Source organism: Crocodylus porosus, unplaced genomic scaffold, assembly GCF_001723895.1.
Source record: "Crocodylus porosus isolate Cpor-Errol unplaced genomic scaffold, CroPor_comp1, whole genome shotgun sequence".
NCBI classification, from domain to species: Eukaryota; Metazoa; Chordata; order Crocodylia; family Crocodylidae; genus Crocodylus; species Crocodylus porosus.
In genome coordinates, this window is record NW_017728918.1 from 65,931,220 (window position 1) to 65,943,904 (window position 12,685).

At 39.9% G+C, this 12,685-nt stretch overlaps 1 protein-coding gene across 2 annotated transcripts in view; it reads right to left on the reverse strand.

Moving 5' to 3' along the window:
* ME1 (malic enzyme 1) overlaps nucleotides 1-12,685 on the reverse strand; it is a 224,079-nt gene that overhangs the window by 59,853 nt on the left and 151,541 nt on the right. For both annotated transcript variants that reach the window (XM_019537684.1, XM_019537683.1), the window contains one exon: nucleotides 5,177-5,286. In XM_019537684.1, the coding sequence (XP_019393229.1) occupies nucleotides 5,177-5,286 (110 nt within the window). The remainder of the gene's footprint in view (nucleotides 1-5,176; nucleotides 5,287-12,685) is intronic.

A 12,685-nucleotide genomic window follows, 5' to 3' on the forward strand; every position in this document is an offset into this window, starting at 1 on the left:
AGTATTACCAACCCCCAGCTAGTACTCTGATGAAAGGGGTGGGGGTGCAGTGCATGCATCTGTTGACAATATGGAAACCCCGGCTCTGTGCTGTCATGGCCCCACTGCTGCTGGGTTCCTCATGGAAACCAACTGCAGCAACGCAGGCAGGGGCTGCTGTGAAATGGAGTCTGCTGCAGGCCCAATCCGAACTGCAGGCCAACCTTTGCCTGGCCCTGTTATAGACTAACCTGTTCAAAGAGGCATAAGCTTTCATGAGTGAGAATAAGAGAAAAGAATAACTTATAAAAAAGGATAAAACTTATAGAAGATGACAACAAACAGCTTAAAAGGCAACTAGAATATCAACATAAAACAGAACACCCCTGAACAATATCCCCGGCTAGCTTTGTTTGCTAAATGCCTGCCCAAATGGGAAGGTGCTATGGCACTTCTGAAAGATATGCAGGCTTGGCTTCTGGTGGGCTGCAGGAAGGATGGAGTTCCAGAGCTGAGGAGCAACTTCCAAGAATCACCTCCTATACACTTGCACCAAGCTAAATTGGTGCACTGATAGTATTTTAGGACCTTGCTCTTGGCTGATCTTAAAGATTGCAATGGGGCAGAAGGAAAAAGACAATCCCTTAGGGCCCAGACCTAAGGCAATATAGGTCAAAACCAGCACCTTGAATTGTCCCCAGAAAGCTACTGAGACCCAACACAAACTCTGTACCACTGGAATTATGATCCTGGCAATCCACACCCATCAGAAAGTGGGCTGCTACATTCTGCACCCGCTGCAACTTCCAGATGGTCTTCAAGGGCAGCTCCACATTGAGCACATTACGATAGTCTAGTCTTAAGGTTACGAAGGCATGGATGATGGCAACCAGATCTGAATTTAAAAGAAAGGGTCACAACCTTCTTATGAGATGGAGCTGGTGAAAAGTACTCCTAGCCACTGCCGCCACCTGAAAATCCAGATGCAATTTTAAGACCAGGACCACCTCCAAGGCTGTGAACGTGACTGACAAAGGAAGATGAACCCCAACAATAATAGGTGTCTCAATTACCCCAAAGTCAAGTGGTCTGCCTACCACCATCACCTTTCTTTTTATTGTTTCCACATTTCAAACTTTAAAAGAATCAATATGAGAAAAAGAAAACAATTTATTATGACAAAACAAGGATTTCTTATTTGAGAATTGGACTGATTTAGATCTGACATGATCTTAAGACAGAATACTTTTTTGGCCAAATAATACAGTTTACAAACATTTCTAAACCTAAAGAAGTTCATCGAGAGATGAATATTTGTTGGAATTGACTTTAATTATATCATTTAATAATCTTGTATCATATGGCCTGAGTTATTTTTAAATCTATTTTCTTCAATAAACCTTTTTAATAATTAATTTAAATGGCATATATGTTAAAAACAAATAATTTCCTAAGGGCATATAAATTTTGCAATTATTTACAGAGGTAGTAGGTTATGGAATTATTTTTGCTGGCACTGAAGTGAAGGAAAGTATTACATCTGTTGGCATAATGGAATAAATAGAGTTACAGTGGTAAAACTAAAGAATACAGAAATATACCATATGCAGGGATCAAATACTGCATCTGTGCATACTTACAAGTTTATCATTTTCAGTGAGACAGTAACTTATTCAAAAATGTTTTTAAAAAGTGGTTTAAAATGTCAGCAAGATGCAGATTTTTTTCACCACCACTTGAAATCTTGGGTCAGTTCTGATCCACAGTAGCTGCCATATGATGGGTGTTTGAAGACATAAATAATGGTTTTCAATCAGTTCTTATAAGACAGTTCCCACAATCAAAAGTCAGAACTGTAAATAGCACTAATTAGTACTCCTGTTCACATTTTTAGCAGGCATGCCAAAAAGAAAAGAGTAGTAGGGTTAAAAGAAGCTAAGCACATAGACTGAACCGCCTTCTGAACCCCATCAGCAGTTCCTCTAGGTCAATATTGATATGGCAGGACATTTGCAATGATTCTCCATACTGCATCTATTCTGTGGGAAAATAAAATTACTTTTCCAGATCCATCAACAGTGGTCATTTCATAAGAAAAAGGTGGAGGGGGATGGGGGAGAAGAGGAGGTCTTTGTCTTAAACACAAGCTCAGACACCTTTCAAAAAAAATGACAGAAGGTGAAATTGTTATAAATTAATTAGAATGATTACATACAAAAAAAGTTATCAGTGGTTAAGGCTGCAAACTCAATGAATATTTTGGAAATGCCAGACTAGGTTAGCCTGTGTTATCTTAATTTAGCTCCTTTGTGCAGATGCAAGGTAATACCATCTTTAAAACACGTCACTGCACGTTAGTTTTTATCCACGGAACTCCTGCCTCATTCAAGACATAGGATGGATAATGCTCACTGACATCACTAAAATGATTCAGACTGTTTCAGTGAACATTCGGTAAGAGTACCTACTCAAAGTTTCCTTGATCCTTATCATTCTGCATGGCTCTGTCCTTACTGTACACCAAGCAAACCTTGCATTGAAAAAGAACCATTAATGACCTCAAGGTTGCTTTTATGTTAGGGGTTGGTTGGGCAGCAAGGGGCATTCCAGGGTCCTACCTCTTGCCTCACTGGACGCATCCCCATGAGCTGAAACATGCGTTACCCTGGAGACAACTAGCAGCAGCGCATATTTGTTGCCCTAGGTGAAGTAGGGGAGGCTGGGGCCAGCACCTGGACTGGTCTCAGCAGTCTTACCCAGGGTCCTGGGGGCCTTCTGGGGCGGCAGCAGCAGCGATCTGGGTGTGCAGAACCTGGCCAGCAGCTGGAGCGTGGCTCTGGCTGGCCAGCCTCCAGTTTTAGCCAGTGCATGCTGCACCCACTTTTTTCTGCTATGACTTCTTTAGATACCAGGATTTCCTGGTATCTAATTTTGCTGCCACACTGTAAATATGCAGCATGGCAAATGGAATCATGAGCGCTACGTGCATTTCACGGGCTTTGAGGCACCGCAAACCGTACGTTCCCACTCAGTGAGACACTGCCATTCTGTCTGTTCCCTCCATGGTGTCTGCTGGCCACCCAGCCCTCCCTGTTCAGTTGCTGTGATGCTGCCAAATATAACTCTTTCTGTTTCTCATGGCCACTTGAATTAGTGGTGAGGGTAAGCACAGGTGGTGTGGGTGTCCCAGGAGAGTGGTGATTACTAGTTTGCAGCAGCATTTCAGGTTGTAAGCAGCGGTAAAAAGGTGTCAACCCCTGTTCCATGGCACTTATCACATGACATGTTATGATTTTAGTTTCCCATATGTCTGAGATTCATAGATTCAGGCGAGAGTGTGTTATCGCCTTCATTTTACAGTTGGAGAACTGAGAGAGAGAGAAAGAATAAGGCCAAAACTACCAGATATGTACACTAATTTTGGGGTGCTTAATTTGAAACAACCATGTTTTAGTTCCATAACAAATCAATCAATCTCCATAACACTCCAGTGAGTAGGGGGTATACCTAGTTAACACATCAAGAACTGCGGTACGGTAAAAACATTTCCACTAATTTCAAGTTCTCAATTTGCAATACCTAGGACCTGCATTTTCAGAGTACTTAGCACTTTATAAATTCAAAATATAATGCTCATCAACTTCAACTGTAAGTGCTGAGCACTTTAGCAAATCAGATCCTACGATATAAAGTCAGACACCCAGAAAGTTAAGAACACATTATTAATGACTATCTGTGAAATGTCTCGATTGAGCAACTTATCCAACATCCCAAAGAATTTCTGCAGCTGAGGAAAAAAAAAAGATACATTTCACCAGGGGGGCATCTAACTGCCTAGACCTCACCCTGAAGTTCTCTGCTTCATTCACTGAGAACTTTTTAATTTATGCAATAATTAAGGCAGGCAGGAGAGGATCTGGGGTGCATGGGATCACATTGCCTTTGACTGTGAAGTAAGCTTTCTGCCAGAGAGCTCTGGTCTTGGCTACCAGTGGAGGATTCTATCTTGTAATCTTAATATTCCTTTTCTGGACATCTTTTACATTTTATTTTTCATATTTATAAATAAAGCAAACTAAAAATATTTGGGAAGTTTGAACAGGTCGAGACATGCTAACATTTATGTCGGTCATCAGTAGGGTACACCGCATGAACATCTATTACTTGACATAACACAGTACCTGATAGAAGGCTTTTAATATCTATCTGAACCTGCCACCACAAGCCAAGAGACATTTTTTGCTAGTAAGTTTCACAGCTATCTAGAAAACAACTGAAAATCATTGGGAGTTACTCTACTGTTCTGATATTAAGGCTACCATTTTTACCTCCAAAAAACTAATCATAAAAATTGCACTAAACACATATATGGGGTTAACTTATACTTGGGCCCCTTCTAGTCCTGACTTCTGTACTACTTTTGTGCATGCAACAAAAATTCCAAGTTATAATTTTCTTTAGCAGTTTTTATTTTAGTATCTTTAGTCCATTCAATTCTATGGGTCTTTCCCTGGTTACTTGATTCTTCTGTGGGATTTTGAAAGGGCAAAGGTAGTTCAACATCTTTATTTGTTGTTATCAACTTGCAACTTAGACTCAAGGAAAATACTGTTTACCTAAAATTGACCCTAAAAATCTAGCGTCAACTTATAATCAGAACAGTACTATAGAGACAGAATTGAACCACATTTCTGGTCTGAAACTTTGAAACAGAATTTATTATTTCTGTCAGGAGAGCTCCACAATGGGAAGGCATAGTAGAGCCACCAACTACTGTGGAGGCAGAAAGAACCGGTGAGAAACTTTGAAGAGGGTAGGGGATTAATTGTCATTGACCTCAAGTCTGGTTTGCCCCTAATGTGCAAGCAGGCTGAAGTCTGTGCTTAGGTCATAGATCTCAACACAAATAACTCAAGTTAGTAAATTGAAACAGTCAGAACTTTAAAAATACTTTAAATTGTAGGCATCTAGATGGAGCATGGAACATAAATTAAAGGAGGAAAGTGTAACAGGAGAAATAACAGGTTTACATATCCCAAGACAGCATAATCCTCCAGCAGGTGTCTTCAGGTACCATTTCAAATCCAGTAAGATGGTTTTTTTAGCTCCAATACAGTAACTATAAACTAACCAAGACTCAGTTTTCCTGTTCTGTAAGAACACACAGAGCAAGAGGGGGAAAAAGGTGTCTTGTTACCTTGAATGTCATCGTTGAAAGTGCAATATATGTTGCGGTACTTATGCAAGAGGCGGAATGCATTAGCATTAGCAAAATCTTCAAACTGAATGAGGCAATTCATCCCATACCTAGAAAGACAAATGGATTGTAAATTTACAATAGAAACATAGCATGTCTTATCCAAACTTCTAGTATCTTCTATTTGAGTCCAGAAGATACTAGAAATTCTTTTAGAAGATTTCTGAAAATGATAAAATACATTATAACATATCACTCTACCCCGCCCTAGCATCAGGAGAGGAAAATATAAACAGTTTAGTTTAATCTCAGATAATACAAACCAAAGTATCTTATCCATTATCATTTGGCAATTTGAAGATATCACCACCATGCCACTCTCTAAACTGATCATAGTTAGGCAATATGCCCTATGGTTTGAGTTAAAGGCCCACATTGATCAAACATGCTCATGGGAACCTACCACAGGAATAGATTAGTGCAATCCAGCTGAGTAAAATATGTGGCAGGGCCCACTGAACACAGCCCCCCTCAGCACCTATGCTTATCCAAGTCATGGTGAGCCACTACATGGAACACATTTGGACAACTTCTTCACTAGTACAGCTAAGCTGCACCTCTCTTTTGCATTTTAATGATTCTTGTTTCTTTACCAGCCTTAAATGTCTGGCAAACCACCAAACGGGGCCCCACAGAGTTCACCCAGAATTTCTCTGTTGCTCCCTCTCTTGGCCTGTTGCATATGATTACTGTGGCCTCACCCTCCCTGAAGCGAAGCTAACCAGGTTGCCCTGTACCTTACCTGCATATCAATTTTTGGAGGATCCCAGGACTTGTGACAAGAACAGCTGATTCCAGTCAAAAGGTGGGGGGGAGGGTAATTAGCACATGGATCCTTTGGATATCTGGAATACACGTACATACTGAGCAGTGATGGGATGTGGGGTCACCATGGGTTGAAATGCTATTGACTACTGGGGGCCTAACCCAATGCATGATATGGTAAATCATGAGCCTTTGTCTTTGGCCTAATATCATGCATAGTTTGTACTACATATAAATAGGTGCCAAAATACTACTTAAAAGTGTTTCCACAAAGTACCTGTGCCAAAATTTGCAGCAGTTTCACAACAAGGTAAAATGCATCCATTCTGGATGAACTAAGTCTATGGGTACTGTATGTAAATTCCTATAGCTTTGTTTATTTCCATTTCATTTTTTTTTTCAAATTTCCTCCTTTCTTCCATGTGCTCAGGGAGACCAGGGTCTGACAGTAAGGAGAGGGGCTGCAGAAACAAGAAGCTGGGGGTGGGGACAGAGGGTAAGACGACTATCTGATCTCCAAGATGTATTTTGCTTGCTGTAGCAATGGGAAGGGGGAAAATTCAAGGCAAACCTCCAATAATTAGATTATATACCTTGAAAATTATATAAAATTTATGAATTTTCCATATATATTCTAATTATTGGGCGGCTGTCTTGTAGTCAGGAGCACCTTATATTCGAGTAAATACTTAAAAGTAGTTTTGCATTTAAATTTATAGATTACTTGTACAGTATTCTAGCTATTCATGGAGTTTTACAAGATAAAAAAGGTGAGTTCCTATCCCAAATTTCTTATAATCAAAGGTAGCCTGCAGTACAAGAAGGTCAGATAGGGGAAAGCACCAAAATGGAAATCATGGATGAAAGCAGACACAACTGACCTGATAATAATTTTACTAGCTAAGGCAGGATTTATTATACTATGAGGCATGCCTTGTCATTGCTGAAAATAAAGGCAGCATATTTCCCCAGCTAGCATGTCGTCCTGACTGCAGAATATTTAGCAGCTGCCTGGGGAAATGATATACACTGTAGTCAGCAAGTTATCTTTATTGAGAAGTGGTGCATACAAGTCAACGTGTGAATGAGAAACTGCCTGGTAGATCTCAAATAGGGAAAATGTCTTACGCAGAAAGATGAGAAAAATGCATGATCTAGCTTAAATAGACAAACTTATAGAAAATAAACATCACTGTGAAGTCCAGGTAGGCATTTCCTTCCTCTTCCCCAGTCTTTTTGTAACATCATTTTTCTTGCCCTGGAACACCAGATATAACTTTTGAAGAGTAGTAGCTTACTTTTAAATAAGGGGCTATGGCTGAATGACTTTAATAAAGAATAAAGAACCTTAAGCAGGACTTTATTTTTCTGTTATCTATTGTATCCTCCTCTCTCTGCACCACACACACCTCCTACTGTACTTGATCAAAATGCAGTAGTTGTTGGAACCCCTCTCTCAGTTGACTGCCAAAAGAGGCATAGTTTCCTTCTCTGGCCCAAAGAATCCTAATATTTTGCTGTTTGTAAAGCTGTAATTATAACAAGTGAAATAGAGATTCCCCAATCCCAGCCAAGCCAAAAGTTCTTTTGGGAGGTTGGCAAAGTAGTGCCTAAAACTCATTTGTCCCACACTGGGTGAATGTTGTAACTGCTGAGCTACTGGATAACAAGTGGCACTGCCCATTGCAACATGCTTCTCCACTTTTTAATGAAAGTGGCTGCGGCTGCTTTGTTTTGCACAGAGTTCAAATCTGTCAGTGTCTGTTGGCATGCTCTGAGCACACCTAGTGAATTAGACCCTTAAAGTAAGACAAATGGAGACTTAAGGATTCCAGTCTGGCTTAGGTTTAAGTACACATGACAATCTACTCAGCCTGGTCAAAGTAGCGGCACCCATAGTCACATGCAGAAACATTACTTTAGGTGTATAAGAAGCTCTACAGGTGAGAACTTTGGTAAGTACAGACTTTTATAGCTACAAGATTATAAGAGTCAGGGTCATGGTGGTGACGAGGATTGTAGTCTTAAACCAAGTTCCTAAACTCTGCCTAAAAGTTAGTACCACTCAGGTACTAAAAATTTGGTTTTTGGTAGACATGGGCCTAATTAGCAACTTGCCCAAAGTTGCACAGAAGGTCTGCATCCCAGGTATGATTGCACTCACATTTCTGGTGTCCATATTCAATACATCTGATACCAAGTCATCCTTCCTTTACGGGTTCAGGACTAAAGGAAGCAGATGCAATTCTGACTTCACACCAAAAATGGGAGCTGACCAGGAGTCTAACTTAGAACTCATCCGGATCCACTAGAAAAAACTGCAGTTGTCAAAAGGCTCAATTCATAAAGCTACTTGTCTTTTGAAACGATGATCTGATATCAATTTTATTCAGCATGTCTAATTTAAAACCCAGTCTCTATCTTATCCTTAGGTGTCTGAGGGTTAGACAGACGTTATATCTGGTGCACTACAGAGACAAGAAGAAGGTGACAAAGTTGACAAAGGCATGCTCTCCAGCCAGAGGACTATATGGGACTGCTCCTTAGCTCCCCTTCCCTCAGGAGCACGTCAGTGATCCGGGAAATCTTGATGATAGGCCTGCTTGATCAGCTGTTGCCACCATGTAACAACTGATGGGGCGGCCTGAACACACCCACAGAAGTAAGGGCTCATTGGTCAGTCTCCACCTCCCAATCAGACCTGACCAATGAGCCCTCACTCCTGTGGGTGGGTTTTTTGGCCTTAAGCAGCCAAAAAAAACCCGGTAAAAAATCAAAAATAATCAAAAACCCTATAGGAGTCCAGTGGGACCTGTGACAATCTGGGTGCCATTCTCACTGACAAGTAAGACCCTGGGGGGTTGCTTTTACACCTTTGCAAAAAAAATTTCAGAAGCATATTTGTGTCTTTTAGTCTTGCTGCTAGCCATTGTTTTGGATTCTTTCCTGAAGGAACAGGTGGTTGCTTTTTAGGATCTAGAGATTCATGTTCAATTCCAAAATCTTATTTGTCCGTTTCCTTTGTTCACATGAGTTTTGGAACTATAAACGCTTTAAAAATATCAGAAGTGGTTGCTAACACTCAGTCCAAGAAAGCAGCAAAACCAAAATAACAGCCACAAAGGAATTCCCTCCTTCTGTTGCGTCTGTCAACAACCCTGTCATCCAAAACTGTTTATAATGTGCCAGGACACAATGTGGACAGCATCCCATTGCACTTTCCACTGTTTTTTTTTTTTCCTTGTTTTTTTTTAAATTAGTTCCCACATCATCCAATTCCTCAAAACAATTTTAACCAAATTTGGCATTCTCCCCCATTCATGCTGCACATGCACCTTTTCAACATGCTGGTGTGTGCAGAGTCTAGGAGTTCCCTGATCCCAAGCTACCCACATGCCCGGACCTTTACAAGGTGTGTATAGCCTGGCTGCACGTGCCCTTTAAATGTGCTGGTGTGCAGAGAGCCCCACAACTCCCTGTGTGCCATATTCCCTGTGTGCATGGGCAACTCAGCACAGTCTCTGATGTGGGCTTCCTCATGCACTGGCAAGTTGAAAAGGCAGCCCAGCACCAGAGAGTAGCTCTCAAGTCCAGGCTCCCTGTACACCCTTTTAAACTAACATGCCATATGGTCAAATTAAAGTGCAAGACAAACTAGCCATAAAGATGTTCCACATTTAAATGAATGGCTGGTTCACCAATTTTACTGCATGATAAACTGCTTGAACACACTGCTTAAACATTTTGCAATTTTTGCATGGTTAACTTGTTAATGGTGTGATAAACGTAATGTCTGGAGGGGGTTGTGTGAACTTTTCTTTCTTTCTATAGCCAACAGTGAATTGACAAGAGCTGTTTCAGTGGGTCCCCTTCATTTTGTTTTCTCTAGCAAAAGTTTTCACGAAACAAGTTTAAGAAAAAAGGGGATCTTCCCCTAAAAAATATTCTGACAGAAATTCTAACCAGCTCTAGATATTCAAACCCTTCAAAAAAAGAACAAGAGAAAGACAGATACATGTGTTCACATACCATCATGATGACAACCTTTAGTATCTGTCCTTATCTCCACCACAGGGAGCCTCCACTATTTGTTCAAATTCTTTCTTAACACCCACAAAGTCCCCACTGTCTTTATTCAAATCCCTTCTTAACGCACCCATTTATGTGCGTGCATGCACGCATGCACAGACACACTCTTCTCTAAAGTCCTTTAGCAGTTGTCCAAACAATCGAACAACCAGCCCAGAAGAGCACTTTGCACTGTTCCCAGACTGAACTTCCATCTTGAACTTTCTGAGCTTTAGAACTAATGGCGATTCAGAATATGGTCCTACACGCAGCTGGTGCAAGCAGACCCTAATGTCTTTGTGGAGCTCTACTGAAGTCAATGGGCTTCATACTAGTGGAAGAATTCACTGAGGGAAAACAGCTTGTAAAAATCAAGGGATTAATGCAAAAAAAATCTTCATTTACCTTTGAAAATACCAATTACAACAATATATAAATTATTCCAGTTATATTTTCAGTTTCCACAAGCTCACGAACACAGTTACCATAGCAGTACTTGGTAGAGCGAGCAACTGGATTTCTGGACCAGAAAAATGGTAAATAGGAAACACTTTTAAATATAAACAGAAAAACATTTCCAAAATACCTTACCTCCTAAAGCTTTTGTATTAAATTGCAGTGTTGCCACAGGGCAAGTTTATGAACTCCTCTTCAAGAGAAGATTCATGGTAAAACATTTAATATAATCTTTATGCTACCTCAAAATAAAGTTTTCAGTATTTACTGATTTATGATTATGATTGATTCCATTTTCATCTTTTGCAGTTTTTCCCCAGAATTGTCAATGGGGAATATAATCCATCATTCAGGATTTCAACCTGAATGGAATATCTTTACTCTAATTAGTGATATAATTAATGAAAAGACTTGAAATGCCATACACCTCTATCTGGGAGATCTGCCTGAAATTGTAAAATATATTATTACCACGGATAACTATATTATTTTCCAAAACACTTACATTTTGTTTTCTCTCTTTCTATTCAGATATTTCTTCTTAATTTTTTTTATGCAACAAAGACCTTGAGCCAACCTCGTGTGACCTCAGGCAAGTTACTTCATCCCCTGCTGTAAAAAGTTTGTGAGGTACTTGGCTAGCAAGGCAATTTAGGTTACTGAATAGCCTGCAAATGATTAAATAATAGTTTATTAAAATTAGAGAGGGATCAAAGCTGCATAATTCAGACAAATGTATTCTAGTATCAGCTTATTCAGCCTTGGGTTTTTATTTTGGCCCTTTATAAAGCTGTGAAATAGTCATGAAATTAAATTCTAGATATACCCTTCCCCAAAAGTAGAAGCAACTTGAGGGTTAGTTTTGAGTTAAACTCTGGAAAAATCAAATATTTTGTAAATTTTGCCGTATCTTAGCATGTCCCCACAACTTTTAAATACTTAATATTGCTACAAGAATCTTATATAAACAAAATTTTACTGGCACATCTACTACTGGCCCCACTACAGTCAAAACTAAAACTCTCTGAACCTGAAACATAACCTTAGCTCTCCTATTTATTCAACTGTTTTTTCGGTGTAACTGTTTAACTGTGGCTGCTTCAGCTGTCTACTAAACAGCAATCTCAGGTTACTTTTAGGCTTATTCTCATTTAACAGATGATGCTCAATTTTAGACAGAGATGATCTAATTGAAATTTTTTTTTTCTTTTCAAAGTCTTTAGGTCTTGTTTAGAGACGCTTCTTTTGGGGTTACTGAACAAATAGACAGGTGAAGTGCCTATTGGACTATATCCAAAGTAAAAAAAAAAAAAAAAACCAGAAATCCTGTCATTATCTACAAATAGCATCGTTCTTCATGATTCTTTTTCTGCTTCTAAGATTGTGTTGGGCACGGTCCTCTGCAAATACAGCGAGTCCCCAAAAATAATTCTGTATTTTGCACAAGGTAGTCTCTTGTATGCTTTATTAAATGGTTTCATCTTTAAAAAATTACATCATATAGAATGATTTACTATCTGTAGATCAAGGACAGATCTTAACGGCTTATTATCAATGATTCTCAATCAGGACGCTTACGATCCTTTTCAAGGGTGATGTGGGGTGCTCCGCAACGTAGAACCGTTAGGTGTGTAAACATGATGATTCGCAAGATAAACTCAGAGATTTCAAATAGGAATTCATAGCATCAAAAACATTCTGACCTGATGTGGGCTTTCTGAGTTTTTGGGAACAGACTTGCTCTATTAGTTTTCACTCATTTTTAACTACAGAAAAAAAAAGAGCTTCCATCTTCTGAGATGTACCCTGAGTCTAAAGACTGCATTGGGTCTAACAAAGTTGAGAATCACTGGACTTATAGCAGGGGTGGGCAATTATGTGGGCCCACAGGCAGTTTTGTGGAGCTGCCGTGGTCACCCCTACCCCCCAACAGCCCACGCACCCTGTGGCTCCTCCCTGCCACCACCACCAACGCACAGTCCCAGCCCCAACCACAGCTCCCTCTGCCTTTCTAAGCAGACTTTGCTTCAGGCTGGACAAAGTCAGATCCAGAAGGTGGCCTGTATTGTGCTCACCTCTGGCTTATAGGCATGTGGTTGCTCAAAAAGATAAAATTTGGACATTTAAAAAAAAATGACAACTGAAAAATAATAATGGTTA